The sequence below is a fragment of the Thamnophis sirtalis genome, unplaced genomic scaffold (assembly GCF_051295495.1).
Source record: "Thamnophis sirtalis isolate CommonGarterSnake01/CBP01778 unplaced genomic scaffold, rThaSir2_p1.2 scaffold_8, whole genome shotgun sequence".
Lineage (NCBI taxonomy): Eukaryota > Metazoa > Chordata > Lepidosauria > Squamata > Natricidae > Thamnophis > Thamnophis sirtalis.
The window spans coordinates 31,781,908-31,803,831 of record NW_028261388.1 but is presented as its reverse complement, the minus strand read 5'-3'; the positions used below and the strand labels follow the sequence as shown (position 1 = coordinate 31,803,831).

At 37.3% G+C, this 21,924-nt stretch overlaps 1 protein-coding gene across 4 annotated transcripts in view; it reads right to left on the bottom strand.

Moving 5' to 3' along the window:
• Positions 1-7,300: 7,300 nt before the first annotated feature.
• Positions 7,301-21,924, bottom strand: part of TBC1D23 (TBC1 domain family member 23) — a 29,396-nt gene continuing 14,772 nt past the window's right edge. For 2 of the 4 annotated variants that reach the window (XM_014067056.2, XM_014067054.2), the window contains 9 exons: positions 20,596-20,766; positions 20,411-20,453; positions 19,563-19,672; positions 18,588-18,730; positions 14,324-14,368; positions 11,618-11,706; positions 10,529-10,664; positions 9,787-9,981; positions 7,301-8,841 (listed from right to left, as the gene is read on the bottom strand). In XM_014067056.2, the coding sequence (XP_013922531.2) occupies positions 8,760-8,841; positions 9,787-9,981; positions 10,529-10,664; positions 11,618-11,706; positions 14,324-14,368; positions 18,588-18,730; positions 19,563-19,672; positions 20,411-20,453; positions 20,596-20,766 (1,014 nt within the window). In that variant the 3' untranslated portion in view covers positions 7,301-8,759. The remainder of the gene's footprint in view (positions 8,842-9,786; positions 9,982-10,528; positions 10,665-11,617; positions 11,707-14,323; positions 14,369-18,587; positions 18,731-19,562; positions 19,673-20,410; positions 20,454-20,595; positions 20,767-21,924) is intronic. The other 2 variants (XM_014067057.2, XM_087721377.1) reach the window with 1 other exon arrangement.

Sequence of the window (21,924 nt, the reverse complement as noted above, 5' to 3'; positions counted from 1 at the left end):
CATTTATTTCCTAATTTTTAGCTACAGCGTCTATAGTACTCCCACAAGCCCTTGCTCTTAATAGTGTTTCTGAGAATGATGGGAGTTGAAGTCCAGATCATTGGGCGGGTTCCAGATTCTCTCTCCTTGAAAAGGGGCTTTATTATTTCCTCCTTCCTTCCGCCGTCAGGGCTTTTATAGTATTGTGAAAATGTGTGAAAATCATAAAGCTCTATACTTCCTCATGGAAAACTGCCAAGAGGAATGATAAGCTTGCTGAATTTGTAATCATTAGCCCTGCAGAGGGAGAGCGGTCATGAATAACACTTAATCCGAGAAGCATATATGAGCTACAAAGATACAGACGGCATTTACAATAGAAACCTATTTTCTGCCATTTAGCAGCCATGTGGGATTTTGCAGCTCTCATATACTGAATACCACCTGAAGTAAAAGCCCCCAAGAATGACAAAATGGCAAGTGTAATTCAGTGCAAAGAGCTGCGTGTCTTGCTGTCTATAGAGACCAAATTTCACATATATTAATGGAACTTCAGCTGAGCAACTCATCATGGTTGGTAAGCTCAAAGAAAATGTAAACCGAGAATGTGACTATTAAGAAAACACATTGAGCATGAAATGTTAAATAAAACTTCAAATATAATGATGCCCTTGTGTAAAAAGGAGTGAGATCGATTGGAATGCTGTATACTTCGGATCATTGTGTCTCAAATAGAGAATTGTTTTTGCACCTTTACCAAAAGTGGGGGCGTAGCCAAAGTCAGAGAAACAATTCAAGAAAATGAAACGTTCTAGTTTACAGTCAAAAATGAGTAAAGGGAGGTCATGATAGAGGTACAGTAAATAAACTGCATGGTGTCAAGTGTGCAAAGTGGGGGGGGGATTGCTTTATTTTTAGTCTTCCTCACAATCCACGCAAGAATGGTTCTAAGTGTTGCTTTGAGTGAGATAGGCAGCAAATAAAACAAAACAAGTAATAAAAGTGCTTCTTTAGAGTGTAGTGTTCGTATTAAAAAATTTAATCTACCAACGGGACCATCAAAGGGAGCCTCAACACATTTGTGCAGAATTAATATATGAAGTAATAGTTGTACGGAGCCAGAGATACTCTTTTTATGTTAACATTGTTGTAAAAATTAATATGTAAAACAATTTTATTAATAATGTGTGTTGAATTTCAATTTAAAGTTATAATACTGTAGGTTTTTAGTTTACTTTTTAGAATGGGTGCTGGCCTGTGTATTCCTGCCTGATCTGGAACCTTCCAAGTGTGTTGGATGAGAAATGACCAGGTTGTCTAAGTGGTGATGTTATTGGGCTGAGAATGGCCAAGATGAGGAATTAGACCTGCAAAAATGTGTTGTCTAATTGTTTACTTTCTGTTCAATTGGCAACTCTGCTTCATGATGTGCAGCCTTAGGCATATTCTTTGTACCAATAATATTTCTCAGTTCAGCTAATTCTTGATTTACAAGAGTTCATTTGGTGACCATTCAAACTTACAACGGCACTTTGAAAAAGTGACTTATAACCATTTTTCACCCTCACAAGTATTGCAGCATCCCTCTGGTCACATGACCAAAATTCGGGTGCTTGGAAACTGGTTCAAATTTATGGCGGTTGCAGTGTCCCAGGATCAAATTATCTTCTGCAACCTTCTGATAAGCAAAGTCAATTGGGAAGACAGATTCACTTAACGATCATGTTACTAACTTAACTACAGTGATTCACTTAACAATTGTGGCAAGAATGGTTGTAAAATGGGGGCACTCACCAAATGTTTTGCTTAACAACATAAATTTTGGGCTCAATTATGGTCGTAAATTGAGGTCAACTTGTATTTCCTCCTAGGTAACTATCAGTGTAGGCCCCCGTGTATTAAAAGACCGTTGGCTTACCTGAATGGTCGTTCTCGGGGCACTGCGAGGAGAGTCCAATCGTGGGTTAACACACCCTATCTGCCCTTGGACTGAGTGATGTTTTTCAATTGACCACGCCTCCCTTTGCCTCTGCATGCTCAGTTTGAAAACGAAGGAGACAGTCCTGTAATCAGTTACAGTCAATACAGTCACATCGTATAAGAGAAGTAAACACCCTGGGAGGGTTTGGACTCTCCTTGCAGTGCCCGGAGAACGACCGTTCAGGTAAGCCAACGGTCTTTCTCCAGTGCACTGCTCGGAGAGTCCAATTGTGGGACATGCCCAAGCTATTGAGTCCCAGGGTGGGGAAGCGCCGGAGCCTCTGGAACTTCAGCTACTCTTTGTAATACTCTTCTCCCAAAGGAGGCTTCGGCTGAGGCAAAGGTGTCAATTCTATAGTTTTTAATGAAGGCCGTGGGGGAGGCCCACGTGGCCGCCCTGCAAATGTCCACAATAGATGCCTGGGTCACCCAGGCTGCAGAAGCTGCTGCGCTCCTAGTAGAGTGTGCGGTGACCCGGCACAGAACTGTCTTGCCCTGGTGCTCATATGCCAGCTTTATGCAAGCGCGCAACCAACGACCCACTGTGTGTGAAGAGACTTTGTGGCCCAGAGACGTAGGGAGGAATGAGACAAAGAACGCCTCTGAACGGCGGAAATCTTTTGTTCTCTTTACATACATGCGCACGGCTCGTCTCACGTCCAACCTATGCCACTCACGCTCCTTAGGGTGAGAAGGCTGGGGGCAGAAGTTGGGCAAAATAATCTCTTGAGTCCTGTGAAACAGAGAGTTAATTTTGGGATTTTGGTCAGCTAATGGCGCCATCTAGATTTCCTGGGGGGCGGCCGAGATCTGAGTTAGCGCAGCCAAAATAAGGTGGCTCTGATAAAGAAGGAAGGAGAGGTGGATGCCTTAATGGCCCAGGCGGACGCCATGTGTGTTTTCTGGCACGCCTTTTCTGACCTCTTATCTTCTGCCTTTAGTCCCTCTAGGAGCTCAGCTGGCAGGTTTGAGTTGGAAGTTAGGGACACAACCGGGGCATCTACTTCGGGAAATTTCAGGATGTCTTCCATCTTCCCCTCCAGGGCATAGAGTGCCCTGTTACCTCCACTGGGGTTGGTCAGCGTGCCTGGCTGTAGCCACTGGCGCTGCACCGCATCCATAAAGAGGTCAGGTACAGGAATGACCTCGGGTGCTGCTACTGTCTCTTTGAACAGGCCATGCTTGTGATCCTTGGATGTAGAAGCCTGAGCAGCCTCAGGCTTGGAAGAGGGCCCTAGCTCTGTGGCCGTCATGGCTTTGTGCAAGATGGATTTAAATAAAGACGGCTTGAATAGGCCAGTGAAGGCCGGTTTGTCAGGGGTAAGGTTTTTGTCCTCAGAGAGAACAAAAATTTCTCCCTCCTCCTGCTCAGAACTGGAAAGCTCAGAATGAGATGGGCTGGAGGAGCCAGAAGAGGATACAGGCTCTTTAGAAGTGGAGGCCTTAGGTTGGCATTTTTTCTTTGGGACTTTGGATTTGCGAGAACCCCTGTGCTTAATGTCTTCAGCTATCCCTTGGGAAATGGCCAATGAGATCACCTCCCTCATCTCCTCCGATAGAGCAGGACCTTTGCCCTTTTTCAGCTGTCGTTTGCTGGGCCTGCGGTGGCCAGTCCTGCCTGAGCTGGATTCACCTTTCTCACACTGAGAATCCTGGATGGAATCGCATTCCTCCCCAATGGAAAAACTAGGGGAGTCAGGGTACCCCCAAGAGGCCTCTGGAGAGTGATCCCTTGACCTATATTCATCCCCAGACATGAATTCACTGTCCCCAGGGGACTGGGCCTCATGCCCCAGGGAATCTAACTCCCTGCTGCGATGGTCCGGGCTAGGTTCTGCCTGATGGGGCCTAGAAACCTCCCTGGGATCCACTGTGGCTCTTGCAGTCTCTGGTGAAGACCTGTCAGTAGAGCCCTTGTGCCCTTTGCCTTTTTTAGCTGAGTGACCCAGCTTGCTGCGCTTGCTGGAGGGCCCTGCATGCTCCCCTAAGGCCTCCCTGCATTCCTCTGCCATGCTCAGGTCACCCACGGGGCCTGGAAGCAATCTGGAACTGGGATGGGCACGCACTGGCCAAAAACGGCTCGAAAACACTTGCAGAATCTTCAGGAGGGAAGGGCCGCCTGTTGATCGGATTCCTTCCTCCCACCGCCCTCGGATCCCCGAGACTTAGCTTTTTTCTTTCGGAGGGGGAGACTAGCTGGCTCTCCAGCCTAGTCCCCAGCCTCCTCGTGGCGTTCTGCGGTCGCTGAGGGTCTGATGTCTCTCCGTTAAGGCTGCCTGGGGCCTCCGCTCTTCCAGAAACGAGGCTTTTTGCAGATCTTTGCTCCCCTCACGAGCTGATCCTCCTCTCGTCTCTGCCTCGCTCCGGAGCACTCAAAATGGCAGCGGGTGCGCGTGCAGCCACCTCCCGCTTTTTCATCCTCACAGCCTAAAAAGTGTGCGAAGGCTTAACTGTTGCCGCTGTTTCCGGGCAGAATTGAAACCGACGTGGCCAGCGGCAAGAGGGCCTGCAGGCTCCCTGAGCGTCAGTTGGGGGTTTAAGCCCCTGGGCTGAGATTGGGATGGCCTACCACCGCCCCTGCCACCCGCCAGCAGCCTCTGGGCGAGGGTTCACAGACCCCTGGAGCGCTTGCGACCAGCAGCTGCAGGGGAAGCCTGGGCGCTCTCTCAAAGCGACACCAACCTTTAGGAATTCAAATTTGACAGTTCAGCAACAACTAGAATTCTTCAAATTACAGAAGTTAAATGTGGTCCAATGTGGGAAACTTCCAGCCTATCTGATCTCAGACTGGAGCACTCCCAAAACAATCCCAACGGGCGGACTGAGTTTTCAAACTGAGCATGCAGAGGCAAAGGGAGGCGTGGTCAACTGAAAAACATCACTCAGTCCAAGGGCAGATAGGCTGTGTTAACCCACGATTGGACTCTCCGAGCAGTGCACTGGAGAAATGCCTCTAAAGTAATCCTTCAAAATCATGTCCCATAGATCTGACACACTCATCATAAATAATAAAATAGATTTGAAAATGTTGTTGTAAAATGTTTTGATTTCACCAAGGTCACCTGTTTTTCCCTGTCTTCTCAGATTTCTTTTATCAATTAGTAAAATTTGTAGCTGAGAGCAAAAGGAGTACAATATGTGTGTGCTTAAGGAAAACTTCACTACATTGAAATCAAGAAAGCTAAATGGTCAACAAATAATTCTTTATGTATTGTCAATTTGTGTGAACCATTTGCCTGATCATGATCTCAAGGAAAGATTGGCGTCTCTGAGAAAGGTGAGCATATTCTCAGCATAAATTACTGACCACTGATCAAGACTATAACTCCAACAGTCTCAATCCCAGCCATTCCCAAGTCATGAAAGTGTCTATAGAGCTTCTCATTCATCTAGGTCAGAGTTATGCCAAAGCCGCTTTTCCAAACAACATTTTCTTTGAAAATATTTTGCTTCTCATCCAAGAAACTTTTTCAGTTCTTCATCCAGAGCTGAAGAAGCTTCTTGGATGAAAAGTAAAGTTTTCAAAGAAGAAAACCAAGAAAGTCCAGTTGACTTTTTGAAAAGCCCCTTGGGCCAAGCCATGAAACATTGCAAATGGAGAGAGCTGATAAGGTGTTGCAAGGAGTACTGGTTGACTATAAGTAATAAGTTACATGTAACATACATTCATGCTGATTTTTTCTACTTAAAAAGTGCAGCACAGCCATGATGGTGCAGCGGTTAGAATGCAATATTGCAGGCTAACTGCCAACTGCCAGCAGTTCGATCCTGACTGCTCCATGTTGATTCAGCCTTCCATCCTTCTGAGATTGGTAAAATAAGAACCCAGATTGTTGGAGGCAATATGATGATTATGTAAACAATTTAGGGCTGTAAAGCACCATGAAACAATATATAAGTTTAAGTACTATTGCAATTTGAGTAATAAAATATGGATTTGAGCATTTAAAAACAATTGTTGCCAGTTAAATACGATCACTAATTACTGCAATGTTCTAAATACTGCAGACTGAAATACTGAACTTTAAAAGCATACTTGCTTTAGATTAATTATGATATTTACTTTCATTAAAATTGTTTGCAATCTTACACCATGGCTGTATGACAATGTAATTTTAAGCACATTTAATCTGTAATCAAATTGGAAATTCATAGCTTTATGGCCTTAAGAAGAAAAGATTGCTCCTCTTTAAATATGTATGACTTATTTTAAGATCAAATTAGACCAGGATCAAAAATATCACCCACAAATTAATACCATATCACTTATTTTATGTCTCATATATGGCAGTTTGCATTCCCATTAACTCATGCAGTAGGCAGTTGTTAAAGACTGGATTTTTTCAGTAGCAGCTCTCCTACTCCAAGGTTTATTTTGGGCTTAGGCAAAGTTATATAGACAGGCCTTTTAGCTTGTTAAATTTCTATTCTGTATTACGTGGCTCAAGAATTTGTTCTTCTGCCTTTTATGTTAGAATTTATTCCACACATAGAACTTACAGTATTTATTTCTTCATTATTGCATAGTTACAGTTTGTTTTGCTTTGCTTTTCCTAAATACCATCTCTTGTTGAACAACTAATAAAACCTTGTAATAAAATATATAACAACAGTGCTCCAATGCTCATGACCTGCTCAAATAGTAATGTAAGTGTAGTAAAGACAATAAGCTTGGCTGAAAGAGGAAATTGGGGCAGTTAGAGATTAGGATTCAAAGACAAAATATAACTTGAACCCAACCTGGTCAGAACACTTTAGAGCAATTGCTTTTTTTTTTAGGATTCTTTTCAACTGCAGAAGCAGCCATATAAGCACATGAAAAGGCTGACTGCTTTAGGGTGTTTGCAACAAGTGCCCCCACACTCCAAATCCCACCTTGTCTTTTAAAAACAAACCCTACTTAGACCAAAAATGGTTACTAAGCAGAGTTTCAATATGTTGTATTAACTTCATACACTCTTTGGATAATACCGGTACATCAAGGAACTGACATTTAAATGTGTGTATAATTTAACTGTACAAGCGTTTGCACACTTTGCAACTGCGCTAAGCAGAAGTAATGCTACACAACGCTAAAAATTGTGTAGCAGAGAATGCAAAAAAAGGTTTCACCAGTATCAGTGGATGGAATTCATTGAAACTTCCAGTGTATGACTGTTACTTTGCAAGCACCCAGATTCACAAAAGATTCCTCACCCTCCGGGAATGCAGAGTTAAAGAAAATAGTTAGAATTGCATTAACCCGATCATGATGTGAAGTGTAGATTTTTGCTATTATTGTTATTCCTTGGAAATGATGGTTGGATCAAGCATCCTGTATCCAAATGACTTGGACAAATAATTGGCTTTTAAGTAGTAATTATTTATTTACAATAGCACTTTTATAAACAATTGCACGAACATCTTTACATTAATATTATGAAAAAAGTGTCATTGCTAAATTAGGCAGGAAAACCTCTAGGAGATTTTAATTTGCTTTTTAAAGGAGGAGTGGAAAAAGGAAAAAAATAATGCTTTGGGACTGAATTATAAATACAGGAGTATTGGCAAAAGTGCAGTTCATGCAATTCATATTTATATACTTGTTTTATTTTTTTTAAAAAATGAGTGTTGGTTTCAGGATTAAAGTGCCTACATGATTCTTGTTAAGAACTCAAGTGAGTTGGTAATGAAGATCAGTTGATTTTAGTTTCCATTGGCATGTTGATTGGATCTGCAGATATTCTATAATTTTTTTTATCCAACCTAAAATCCGATGAATTATTATTCTCAGGTTTTGAAGCTTTCATGTCAGCATTTACAGGATTTTCTTGAGACTTCTAAGTGCATTCAAATACCTCTCACAACCATTTTGGTTATCTTTGAACACTATGGATTTTTGCACCAGATTTTATTTTTTTAATCTCAAGCACTGAAGACATTATTAATAGCATTCAGCTGATACATTTCAAAGAAAAACTAAAGACGTCATACATAAAGTTTCCACATTTTGCTTCACTCATGCGCATTGCAATTTTAGTAAGTGCTGGACAGATTTTGAACAGGTTTCTGAAAGATTATGTTTGCATGTCCATTAGTGTATCCAATTCTTATATTCTCTTATGAAAAAATGAATTATGATTTCATTTCCCAATCTAATGTTGACTTTGGAAAACCTTGGCTTTCATAATAAAGCATAAAGCTGTGAACATTCAACTGCTGTATGCTGCTTAGCATTTCAAGCTTCAGGAATTTAACTATTCTCTTAAACCTCATAGAAGACTTTAAAAATTACGTACACATTGTACGTCACTATAAACCTGCCAGAGTTTGATAGCAGTTTGTTTTAAAGAAGTTCTAGATTCTTGCCTCAAGTACTGTTGCCAAACCCTGATACTATGCGTAGCAGTTCAAATCAAATATTCAAGGCTTGTAAAAATATGTCATTTTTCAATTGTGAATTATGTAGTTCAAATATTTTCCAGTATTGGAAAGTATTGCCTGGCTACAGTACATCTTTTCAAACAGATCTGTGTACTGAGTTCTCTCCTTATGAATAAGTCAGCTTCTCCAAAGCTACTTTAAAAATAACTCAAGTTTATAACAAACAATATTTGCAAATGTGTTAAAGAAAATACTTTAAAAAAATCTCTTCAAAAGTATAGTTTACTTCTACCATAAAGTGGTTATCCAGGCACTCCCATCAATAAACTGAAATGTCCTCTTAAGTTAGTATGCAGCTGCAAAAAGTTGTTTTAGGCCACATACAATATTTTGGCCACCACTTTCTTCTGAAGACACAGTAAAAACATCTGTTTTTATTAGCTTTCCAGGGCATCCAGTACTTTCATAATCTGTAGTTTTATAGCTTTGGTGGCATCGCCTGCATTTGGAATCAAGTACCTTAAAAATGGAAATGATAACATCATTTGTTAATATACTAAATCATTTTTACAACATAAAATAATACAATTAAAATATTACATCATACAAAAAAAAAACAAAAAAACCACATCATGATCCATATAATCCTGATATATGATGTGCATGTGCGCACACAGACACAAACACACACATACACACATAAACAATGATGCTTATTTCCAAAGAAATTGAAATGAGATAAAGAATCAGTGTGTCATTTCTCTTCCACCCGGCCTTCAGGCTCTGCCTCATCATCAGCAACAGTTAGCCGCATAATGTTCTGGAAGTCTCTCCAGATATGGCTATGTCCTTAGGGTGAGGATCCCAGGATCACAGTGTCATTCTAAGATGGCTCCATTGATATAGTTAATATTTATTCTCTCTTGAGCCTTTTTATTTTTAATGATTGCTTTTATATATTTTTGTTTTACGTTCTTGTTGTCCCAGAGTAATTATTTATAAAATGGAGGCTACCTAAATTTGATAAATATGTAAATATATAAAATATTCTGCCTAGCAAATAATTTCCAATTTATTTTTACATTTGGGAAAAAATTAAATTATTTGGAACACTGATTAATATGTTGCTATTAAGGGAATCTCAAAATTTCAGGATGTATGTAGATGATTCACTCATGATCTAACATAGTGATTAAACTGCATCTTAATTAAATCAAAGGAGTAATAATTTCTAGACTATTGTTTAGCCAACTAAAGAATGTATAAAAAGTTCTATAGAACTTGCAGAAGGCTCAGCCTTTTGAATGGCACTTTACATTAAACATGATTCATTGTTTATATAAGGACTTTATAATTCTCCATATAATAAAGCTGCGCTTAACAATATTAGAAATTACTGTCAATTGATTATTTCATTTGATACATAAATGAATATAGTTGAATCTAATCATAGTAAAACCTTACCTCTCAATTGCCAAAATCTCTATGCCTGAAGCAGTGCTATTTCCATATTTAAAGGTTATTAATTCTGGATGCTTTTTCTTGGAAGTAATTTTGACCACAGCATTTAGTGCCTGACGAGATTGTATGTAAGCAAATCCCTTTCGAGAGACAATCTCTCGCAAACAGTACATGTGTGTTGTAGTTACCAAAAGGTGACTAGAAAAAAAAACACCAAAAAATAAATGGCATTATATCAGGAAACAGACACTTCCCCATCCTCAGCATTATTATCATAAAGCAAATGCATTTTGTAAATAATAATATTATGTGACTATACATAATAGTTATTTGGCAAGTTTACAATTGACTTTTCATCATGTTGTGGACATGTTTTATATTGTGGTAAAAGTGCAAATTTATATGCTACGACCAAAAACAAAATATCTGCTATGAAATGATTATATGCAGTCAATTTGCAATACAATCTGTGAGCCATTAATCCATACACTTAATTAGTCACCTTACATTTTTTTCATTAAGTAAGACTAAAGGTTAATTTGAAAAACAATTACAGAAGCCTACATACCTGGCATTTAAAAGATAGCCATTGTCTGTACTAAAGTGTGTGTATGTGTGCATACTTTGGTATACATACCTACACAACTACACATTCACATATATACACAGAGAGAGAGAGAGAGGGGGGGGGGCATTTTTTATCATTGGAAACATTATTAAGTTTATAAAGCCAATGCAACAATACCTAGGAAACATGTGTCCACTTTCTTTAACTTCATTACAAGGGAAATGATGTTTTATATCTGGCTTATTTATCCAAGTCTGAATGTTAACAATTTCTTTTCTATCATCATCAGACATTGAAGAGCTATCGATTTCATCTGTTTCAAAAAGAAAAAAAAATGCTGTCATGGACAAAATCCTTTCAATTGCTATCAAACATTTTGAAAAACAGTTTTCATTCTAATTTGAAATTTATGAAATAAAAGGCTGCTGCTCATCATCACCAAGCTTACAAATCCCATCACACATTATTCCAAATTGCAGGGTTAAAGTCAAGACATTAATTCTTAAGGTGCTGATTCCATGCAAAAGTCACAGTATATTTCACATGTTGTTTATATGTATGAAATATGTATTAATAGATAGTTTGATAAAGTAGAGATTTTCATACCATGTTCCATATAATTTAGGATTCCCTGAATGCTGAATAAAGATCCTAAAGAAGTTCATTTAATAATAACATATTTCTCTAATAACTATTGAGTGTCTCTGAAATATAGACGGAGGCCTTTACTTGAATTTATCAGTAATAAAGTCCAGCAGAGTTCATTAGTGCACTGAGTGAAATGAACATACCTGTATATTCTGGATGTCTATTTTGCCCAATCACATCCCTGAATTTTCTTGGCAAAAAGTACAGGTGTTTCCCAGAAAACCTGTCTGTGTGTATAGGAAATCTGATGCTATATGAATATAGATTTCTTTGTATGGCAATACGTTATCTAAACTTACAATTACAGTGAAATTTGGATTTAACAGACCATATAAGAGAAGGCATGTTATATTGTTTATAAAATTTATGAGAATTTTGTCTGATTTGTGTTCATTTTATGTAAACTATCTGTACTGATTTTCCAAACAGTGCACTTTTCTATTCTTTGTAAGGTGTATCTAAAGTCTGATAAATGATGGCCCCCCAAAATGATATTGATAATATTTCAGACTCCAGTTGGAATTTCAGACTACAATTAGAATATCTTTTTAATAACAGAATTCCAGACTTAGCTAGAAATTATAACATATAATTTGCTTATAAAAACTTCTACTATACCAGTATCATATTCTTCTTCATCTCCGATACTGAAAACTGGTTTCACACCACGATAAGGTTTTCCTACTCGGTCACTGCTGCTGACATGCCTGTTGGCAGGAAAAGAACATAAGAAAGGAAAAAATAATCTTCATTTTAAAATATATTTTATCAAAACATTTTTGTCCTTAGCAGCATGCAATGTGATCCAGGTGTGTGTGTGTGTGTGTGTGTGTGTGTGTGTGTGTGTGTGTGTGTGTGTAGTGAAAGAATTCAATAAAGATAGCCGGCTGTGCAAAAGCAATGAACTAAATTGAATTAGTGAAAAGCAGGCAAAAGAGCACTGAACTGGCTGGACTGTATTACGTACAAGAAGTTTGGTTTGAAAAGTTCAGTAAGCGTAGTCAGAAAACACAGATCTCTTCAGTGGGTTGTATGTAGCTTTCCAGATATTATTAATTTACAGTTCCAAGCTCATCTTCTCACTGGCCTTTGTAATTCAGCAACATCTGGAGGGCAACACAGTGTACACCTATGTTTTCAACAAGTCAAAGGTTTCCTTAAAGTGATAATATATCAAGGTGTGTTTGGAGACAAACTATTATTGGTTTCCAATATTCCAATGTATGCCATACTGACAGATAAAAATCTGAGAATATGTTAAGTGTTAATTTAATTGAATAAATATCTCTGGAGCAATCATAACATCAGATAATACAACAGACATGAGAGGTATAGAATGTGAATTATAGCATTTCTTCTTTTCAGAATTTTCACAGATGGATGTTGTTTCTTGCTCATTCAACTTTCATCGTTTGCTGAAAGCGTACTTTATTGCAGGAACTGAATGCCATGTTAAATAGTTTCATACTTCATAGCAAGTAGCTCATTCCAGCGTGTTATGCATACATTCTAAAAACTGTAATGCTGATTGGGTATAAGCGAATCTCTGTCGAGATTAAGAGCCAAGGTGGCGCAGTGGTTAAATGCAGCACTGCAGGCTACTGCTAGATCAGCAGGTCAGCGGTTCAAATCTCACCGGCTCAGGGTTGACTCATCCTTCCATCCTTCCGAGGTGGGTAAAATGAGGACCCAGATTGTTGGGGGCAATATGCTGACTCTCTGTAAACCGCTTAGAGAGGCCTGAAAGGCCTATGAAGCGGTATATAAGTCTACTGCTATTGTCCGATTCATTTTTGAAAAAGATTCAAATTTCACTTATTAGTGTAGAAATGGCTACTAGAGGAGACAAATAGTAACACAAGGAAGAAGAATGGGAAAACTGAGGGCAACGCTCACATTTATCGCTATTCCCGAAGGAATCTCCCATTTATCTCCTATTTTCTAGGAGTTGGCAGATTAAAGTAATAGGAAACTGAACTGTGTTAAAGAGAGAGAACAAATGTGCCATCCAAAGAAAGCCAGATGAGGAGTGCTTGTTAGTAATTTATAAAGATAAGCATCTGTAACACTGACAGTGTTCAATAAAATAGCTGGTGTATGAGATACATATATTCTGATCGATACTTTGTTTTATTTACTATCTCCAGAATGCCCACTGTTTTGACAAAATAGCCTTGGGTAACAATTTATCCTTTCTTGCAACCGTTTCAAAATTTGCAGGCCCTCTTTATACACTTTTAAGGCCTATACAATTCTCTATTCTTTCATATTTCACTATAAGCCCATCATACAATAGTTGCTATCTAGGCAAAGATAATGCTAACTGTGATGTGTTCTTTTAAGATTTGTTGTCTATCTATTAATTTTTTTGTTTGTGTGCTGCCCATCGCATCTAGATCCAAGATACCTTAGTTTGATGGGCTTAACTACACGGCCAGAAGGTATAAAGAATACATGCCAGTATGGAAATCATTAGTGACGTGCTTAACCATGACCTTTAGCCATAATCTGCTTGTTTTAATATAAGCATGGTTAATGCAAACCATGGTTTGCAAACCAAATTACACATACCCAGTCATTTAGTTTTGGAGGGTAATTTTTTTCACACTTCATGTAAATAAATAAATAAATATCTTTAAGGTAATTTGTTGTTATAAGCTAGATATTCAGATGATATTAAATAAAACCACAATTTAGAAACAATGTTCCCACACTCAACTGCTAAATTTATTTAGCATAAGAATTCTGGATACTTTAACTTATCCATCATCAAAGTGATTTATTCTTGCATTGTGCCTGTGAAATCCATTTGGTTCTTATTATATTCTATCAAAATTCTTTTCTGTGATACTTAGTCAAAGCATCACTGGCAATGTAATGTGCCATAAGAATATGCTTAAGATATGCTATAAGGGTATACTTTTAAAAATATTATTGAAATGTAATTTAATAATGAAACCTCTCTTCCATATCAGCTCTCATTCAAAATCTAATTAATCACAGAATCCCATTTTGTTGAGTAGGATTATCAAAAATGTAACTGCATTTTAACGTTCAAACAACACAGTAAATTGTGGCTAACATTTGTTTGACTGCATCATGCTGCAAAGGACGTAGTATTTATTACATATGCAGGTGTCATCTATAAATGAATGTGAACATCTGTGGCTATAGTTAAAATATTTGAGCTTGATGTAAAGCATTCCTAATTTTAAAAAAAATCTGAGAACTATTGACAGTGTAACTGATGCTTACAAATAGTATGAAGTCATGCTAAAAAAGGACAAAGGCAGTTTTGCTCAGATGGTTCTGCATGTGGCTTACCGCAGCATACTTTCTCTGTCAGGCCAGGGAAGATTGAAAGAAATTCTATAGCAAATTGGGCAGAGGACAGAATAAATAATTACAATATATTTAAAAATCTGGTTTATGTCTTCCCATTTGGAATTATACTTTTACCACAATACCCATTGGCTTTCATGAATATATGTATATGTGTGAGTATATGTGTCTGGAGTGAGTATACATGTGTCTGTATATGTGTATACCCCCCAACACATGGATGCATGCATGCATGCATGCATGCATGCATGCATACATACATACATACATACATACATACATACATATATATATATATATATATATATACACACACACACACAAAGCACACACATATATATTCATATACATCGACAGACAGATCTCCTACAGCACCAGAGGTGGTATTAACTTATCTTCCCTACTGGTTCGCAAATGTGAGCGTGCTGAGCCTTCCGTGCATGCACTTTTGGCTAAAAAAGGGCCTAAATGGGATGCCATAGAGATGGGTAGGTTGGGCCACCCACAATCTCTGCTACTGGTTCGGGCGAACCAGTAGAATATCACCTCTGTAAAGCACCTAATACTTTTCAAGGTTCAAGAGTTTAAGAAGGAGCTGTGAGAAAAGTATGTGGAACAAGAAATGAGAAATAACAATTTTCCAATCTAAAAAATGTTGCATATATGTTTGCTAACACAGAGGAATAATTCTAAGACCAACCCATTACATCTCTTCACAGTAGCACAAAACAATCAGGGTGGAATAAAATGTGTGATTTAACATGCAAGAAGATTGGTCAGAAATACCGTATTTTTCAGACTATAAGATGCTCCGGAGTATAAGACGCACCTTAGTTTTTGGAGGAAAATGAGAAGAAGAAAAAATCTGCCTCTGACTACCAGCATCCATGGTATTCAGCTGGCTAGCTTCCTGTCAGTGTGTGAGAGTTCATGATGTGGAACACATGGTAACAAGGTCATCCAATGAATAGGCATAGCAACAAAGTCAGCCAATGAGGACTATTTTGACTCTGAAACAGTATTTGCTGTGTGAGTAACTAGGAGACAGGCAGGAGCCTGGCTTAGCTGAGAACTGAAAGTGAAACTGCTTGTGTTTTGCTTGTATTTACTGATATCTTGGAAAACATGCTTTAGGCATTGCATTGTATATTATTATTATACAATTGTATCACAGCGGCCAGTTGTTTTGCCGGATTTGGCATTGGTTACTAGTCGGCCCCCACCCAGGGGCCTAGGACATCATAATGTATTTTCGTAATATGCGTGCAGATCCAAGCAGTGCGGCTTTTTGCATTTGACTGATGGTGATTTTGTCAATTTTTAACTGTTTTAAATGTAATTCTAGTGCTTTTGGAATAGCACCCAGTGTGCCAATTACCACTGGAATTACCACTGCTGGTTTGTGCCATAGTCGTTGAATTTCGATTTTTTAAGTCCTGGTATTTTGCGATTTTTTCATGTTCCTTCTCGTTGACCCTGCTATCACCTGGTATTGCGATGTCTATGATTGTAACCTTATTTTTCTCAACCAGTGTGATGTCTGGTGTATTATGCGCCAGTATTTTGTCCATTTGTATACGGAAATCCCACAAGATCTTGACCATCTGATTTTCGGTGACTTTTTCAGGTTGATGTTCCCACCAGTTTGTTGCTGTTTTAATATTATAATTTTTGCACAAATTCCAATGGATCATTTGTGCTACTGAATTGTGCCGCAATTTATAATCAGTCTGCGCATTTTTTTTTACAGCAGCTGAGTATGTGATCAACAGTTTCATCAGCTTCTTTACAAAGTCTGCATTTGGCATCATCAAAGGATTTTTCGATTTTGGCCTTAATGGCATTTGTGCGGATAGCTTGTTCTGGCGCAGACAGGATTAGTGACTCTGTTTCTTTCTTTAATGTACCTGTTGTTAACCATAACCAAGTTTGTTCACTGTCCACTTTATCTTTTATTTTTTCCAGAAATTGGCCATGCAGTGCTTTGTTCTGCCAACTCTCCATTCTTGATTTTATCACATCTTTTCTGTATTCTTGTTTCGTCTGTTGGGCCTTCAGTAGATTTTTGTTCTTTACTTCGATTAATAGATGTTCTTGACTTTCTTTTAAATAATCAGTCAGTGAATGTTTTTCTTCTTCAACTGTAGTGCATTGTCATTAGTTTCCTGGTTTTTCGGTCCAAAATGTCCAAATCAGCTTGTGTCCAGTTAACTGTACCAGCTGTGTATCTTATAACTGGTATTGCCCAGGTATTTATGGCCTTGATTGTATTTCCACCATTCAATTTAGATTTCAAAATTTTCCTAACTCTGTTGGTGTACTCTCGCCTGACAATAGTTTTTGCTTCTCCATGCTTGATGTTATCCAACTGCAGATTGCCTAAGTATTTGTAGGCTTCATTTTCATTGCATTTAATTAGTTGGCCATTGGGCATTTCAATTCCCTCACATGCAGTGATTTTGCCTCTTTTTATGGATACAGTGGCGCATTTTTCTATGCCAAACTGCATTGAAATATCGGTGCTGAATACTCGGACTGTGTTTGTCAATGATTGAATTTCTATTTCTGACTTTCCATAGAGTTTCAAATCATCCATATATAGTAAATGCGAAATTTTTTCAGCTTCTTTGGCTGTTTGGTAGCCTAATTTCATTTTTTTAAAGATTACTGATAGTGGGATCATTGCGATGGTGAAGAGAAGAGGTGAAAGTGAATCACCCTGGAAAATTCCTTGCTTGATATTAACCATTCCGTAGATCTCATTCCCTACTGCCAACTCAGTTGTCCATTGTTATATCGCCTTTTCAGTAAAGGATGTAATATTTTTGCTAATGCCAGTTGTTTCTAAGCATTTTATGATCCAACTATGTGGCAGTGAGTCAAATGCTTTTTTGTAATCAATCCAGACCATATTCAAGTTTGTTTTTCTGTTCTTACAATTTTCTAATATCATTTTATCAATTAGGAGCTGATCTTTTGTGCCCCTGCTTCTTCTTTTGCTGCCTTTTTGCTCTACCGGCAAGATGTTGTTTGTTTCCAAATAATCCATCATGTTATCTGCAATAGTGCCTGTGAGTAATTTGAAGGTTGTTGGCAAGCATGTTATTGGTCTGTAGTTTTCAGATGTTGTTCCTTTAGTTGCATCTTTCTGAATCAAGTATGTTTTTCTAGTTGTCAACCATTCATAAATTTGGCCCTTTTGTAAAATTTCATCCAGTTGCCTGGCCAATATTGCATGTAAACTGGTCAGATATTTGAGCCAGAAACCATGTAAATTGGTCCTTTCCAGGTGATGTCCAATCCTTTACCTTTTTTACTCGATTTTTGACCATCTCAGTTGTTATTTCTAATACTTGCATTTGTTTGTTGCCAATGCTTTTTTCAAAGTCATGTATCCACTTTGCTTCCTTATTGTAGTCCTTTGCATTTTCCCACAATTTTTTCCAGAATTTCAACTGTGGCCTGCTTTTCTGGTTTTTCACTTTTGGTGTGACCATTCACATTAAGACTTTGATAAAAACGCTGTTGGTCTAATTGAAATTGCTGATTTTGTTTATATTGGATGATTCGTGTCTCATATCTTTCAATTTTTATAGCTGTTGCTGTTATCTGCTGTTTTACAATCTCTACAGCTTCATTGATGTTTATTGTATCCAATCTATATCTTCTGATTAGCCGATCTATGGTTTTGTTGTTTTTAAGCCGTTGCTCCTGCATGTTCTTTAAGTTACGAGCATATGCCGTTTATTATTATTATTATTATTATTATTATTATTATTATTATTATTTTGAATCCTGCTGAATCAGTTACTTTTGTGTGCTCTCTGAATGTGATTGTTGCTGCAAACTCTGACCACCCAGTTCCAGGCTGCAGGGATTTCCACAGACCATTGCTGCCTCTATGCCTTGGCATGCTACTGGTGGGGGTGGGTGGGGCTACATTTGGTGTACAAGACACACCTAAATTTTCACCTTCTTTGGGGGGTGGGGTGCGAAGGTGCATCTTATACTCCAAAAAACATGGTAGTTTATATGCAAAGTGATCCAAAAAATGTGATCTTAGAAAATTCCCTTTTTCCTGAAATGTACCAATCCAGTCCCGGATTATCATTTATCCATGGAATTGATAAAGAAGTAATTTAATATTTTAGATGTAATCACTGCACTCTGGGAAAAAGTGAAACATTCCAAAGAATTCACATTCCTGACCTACAATCCCCATAATAAATATGCCAATATAACTCACCTATCTACAGGAGTTGAAGTATTTTCAATAAAACTAATAACTTTTTCTTTCACATTTACAGATTTTGTCTTGAAAACTTCAGTCATCTTGTTTACCAGAGACTTGACACCCTTTCCATCATTTGATCCATTTGGAGAATCGCCCTAAAAAACAATGTTTTTGAGTAAAATTTATTTATATTCCATAATGACCAAAATCTGAACTTGATACAAGCACTATTTGTAAGGAACAAAAGTGCGCAATCTAAGTCCCCAAGGTTACACATGCTCCCTTCCGACCTGCTTATGAAATTTGCTTATATAGTTTATGTTGAACCTCTACGAACCTCTAAGTATGGCCACAGTATATAAACTATTTGGACTAATACATAGAGCATATATGAAGGCAAGGTTCTTTTTTCTATATTCTTCTCTAAAAACAAGGATAAATAAATAAAATACTCTATATATTTGTTACTACACTGACTATTCCTAATGTAGAGGCAACTGCAGATGGAAAACGCTGCCATAATCTAGTTTATAACATGATGCTAAGGAATCAATTTTGTTTGTTTTAACAATCCTGTAATCCCTTGCATCAGGATGGAGTCAGGGTGACTGAATGGCATTTACTGGCTGTATGCCCTTCCTGACACCTACGCAGAGTTCACAGCAGATATTTTCTAATTGCACCCAGAGAAGTATTTGCTGTTAATTGGATTGAACTCATAGCCTCCTGATTTTGAGGTGAGATCTCCACCTCTAGCCAACACACCATTCAGCTAAGGCATCAAACTTAAAGTAGTGCTAATTATCACCCCTGCCCTTTATTAAAATTTGTTAACTGGGAAACGATTTACCAGCCGACTTCTGGCAACAAAGCCTAACATCTCTCTTCTCCTTCAATGCATGTGATATGTTGTTCTATATTATAAACAAATAAATACAATCATGAAACATGTTAAAAGCTAAACAATTTGATTTAAAAAGCACTCACATCAACTAAGGAGTTAATACTAATTTTTGAGCCTGAGGTACTAGCAATCCAATGGCCATATCCATTGTCTGGTCCTTCAATGTTAATGTCGGCTAAGTGCTGTTGCAGTGCTATGAAAAAAAATAATTAACGTTGGTTGATCAAAACTGTCTTGTTAACCTCATTAAAATATAATAAACTAAACTCTATATAAGAATAGAAGTATATAAATAATAATGTTAACTAATGTATGCAATAAAGTGCACAAAGATGCTAATAATTATGATGCACTTTATAAAGCATCATATTATGTAAAAGGCATTAGCTACAAATACAGTTCTAGCCAAAAACTGCACAATCAAAGCTACTAAAAACTGCTCAGTCTTCCTAGGAGTTGGTGCTATATAATATTAGTAATAAATAATTAATACATTTTTGTTCATTTTTTTTCTAATCATACAATCTTTCTTAAATTTAAGAATGCTTAGGTTACAAGCAGTATTTTGAACTGGGAACTATGAGAACAAATACTGTATGTGTACATTAATGCAAGGGGGAAAAAAGACTTCTGAGAGACTCTATTTTAGGCCAGATTAGGATTACAACTGTAATCCCCTATAGAATTCAAAATCGAGAGGTTAAAATGTCTGGGTAGGGCAGCTTGAGATTAACATCCTAGAATATTATAGAAACTATAGGTAGTCTTTGACATAATGTATATAGCCGTAAATCATAATGGTCCTAAAATGGATCACTCACATGACCAACTCAAATTTTATGACCCTTTTCGTTATGGTCATTAAGCAAATGTTACAGTTGTTTAATGAACCATGATTCAATTTATTCTTGTAGTTAAAAGAAAATCTTACCCATAAATCCTCCTTTAGCAATGCTTACATATTCTTTATTTTTCTGAAATAAGAAGATTGGAAAATTAATTGCAAGTATTTTTTTTTCAGTATGGTAAGGAGGGAATATCACCTAATGAGTTGAAGGCAGACAAAGGACTTATTATCTTGATTAAAGACAATATGTGATAGAATTTTAGATATACCTGTAAGAAATGTGCTAGTACCATGTTCATGTACATATCTTCCTCTTCTCGACCACTACCCATGAAACAAAGGTGTTCTCCACCAGCTACAGAACCAGATTCAATTGACTGTTTCTGTGCTTCTAACAAAGATTTCACAGACTGGGAAAATTCTGATGGGTTCTGAAGCATCTGTAAAAGAAGGCAAAAGCAGAAATCATTTCTGCAAATTTGTTCAGCTGATCAATTAATTTTTTCTCTAAATAATCACTTTAAAAGCCTACTGATATTTTTAAAATGGAGAAAAAATAATTCTCAGACAACTGTTAATATGAGACTGTTATAGCTAATTCATTTATTATGTTTTTCTATACCTAAACTACATTTTGGAAAAGTCAGTTACACAGAGATCTATAGTTACATTTTTGTTGATATATGCACCCTGAAAGCAAGGTAACCAGCATCAGACATCAGTGCGGAAATGCCAAGAACAAATCTTGCTCGATTAATCTCATTTTTAAGTTGGTAACTTCCTCATTAATTTATGGGAATGTTGTAGATGTAATGTAACTTGAATTTGGCGAAGAATTTTATCAAGTCTCCCATGAGGTTTGATCAGAAAGCTAGTTAAGTAATTAGCTGGGTGACAATAAAATCAAGTGAATAACTAGCACAAAAATAATATTCAGAGTGCTCATCAGTGGGTTCCTTATTATATATGGGAGAAGTTAAGTATCCCAATGATCAATCCTGGATTTTACTTTTCAGAATTTCAGCTTTTGGAAAACATTTAGACAAGGCATGAAGAAGTCTCACAATTATACAATTACTCACAAAAGATTTACATAGCAGTAATGAAAATATAACTTTTTAAATTTATTTTATTAACAAGAATAAAACAAAAAAGAACATCCAATGCTAACAAGAATAAACAATTCTTGTGTACAACCCCCCTCCCCCCCGGCCCTCACCAAATGTCAAATAGATCTAACATTAAACATAAGGAATCCACTCTGGGTGGATGCCGAAAAATAAATAAACAAATAAAAACTTATAGGTTTTTCTCCCCTTAACGTAACAGGTCTACAAATAGTTATAAGTTTTCCCTTCCTTATTTAACAAAAATACTATATTAAATTAACAAATATTCCAGATGAGGAAGTCTCTAATAATCAAATCAACCCAACATCTAATAATATGTTAAAAAAACAACAATCAGTCAACAGATTAACCCAAACATTACACTAATCTTCAAATCCCTCTGTTAACCATCTGCTATTATATTTAACATGTAGACTGTCCACAAATGGCTTCCAGTACGAAAAAATAACTTCTGAAGGATGAGCGTAT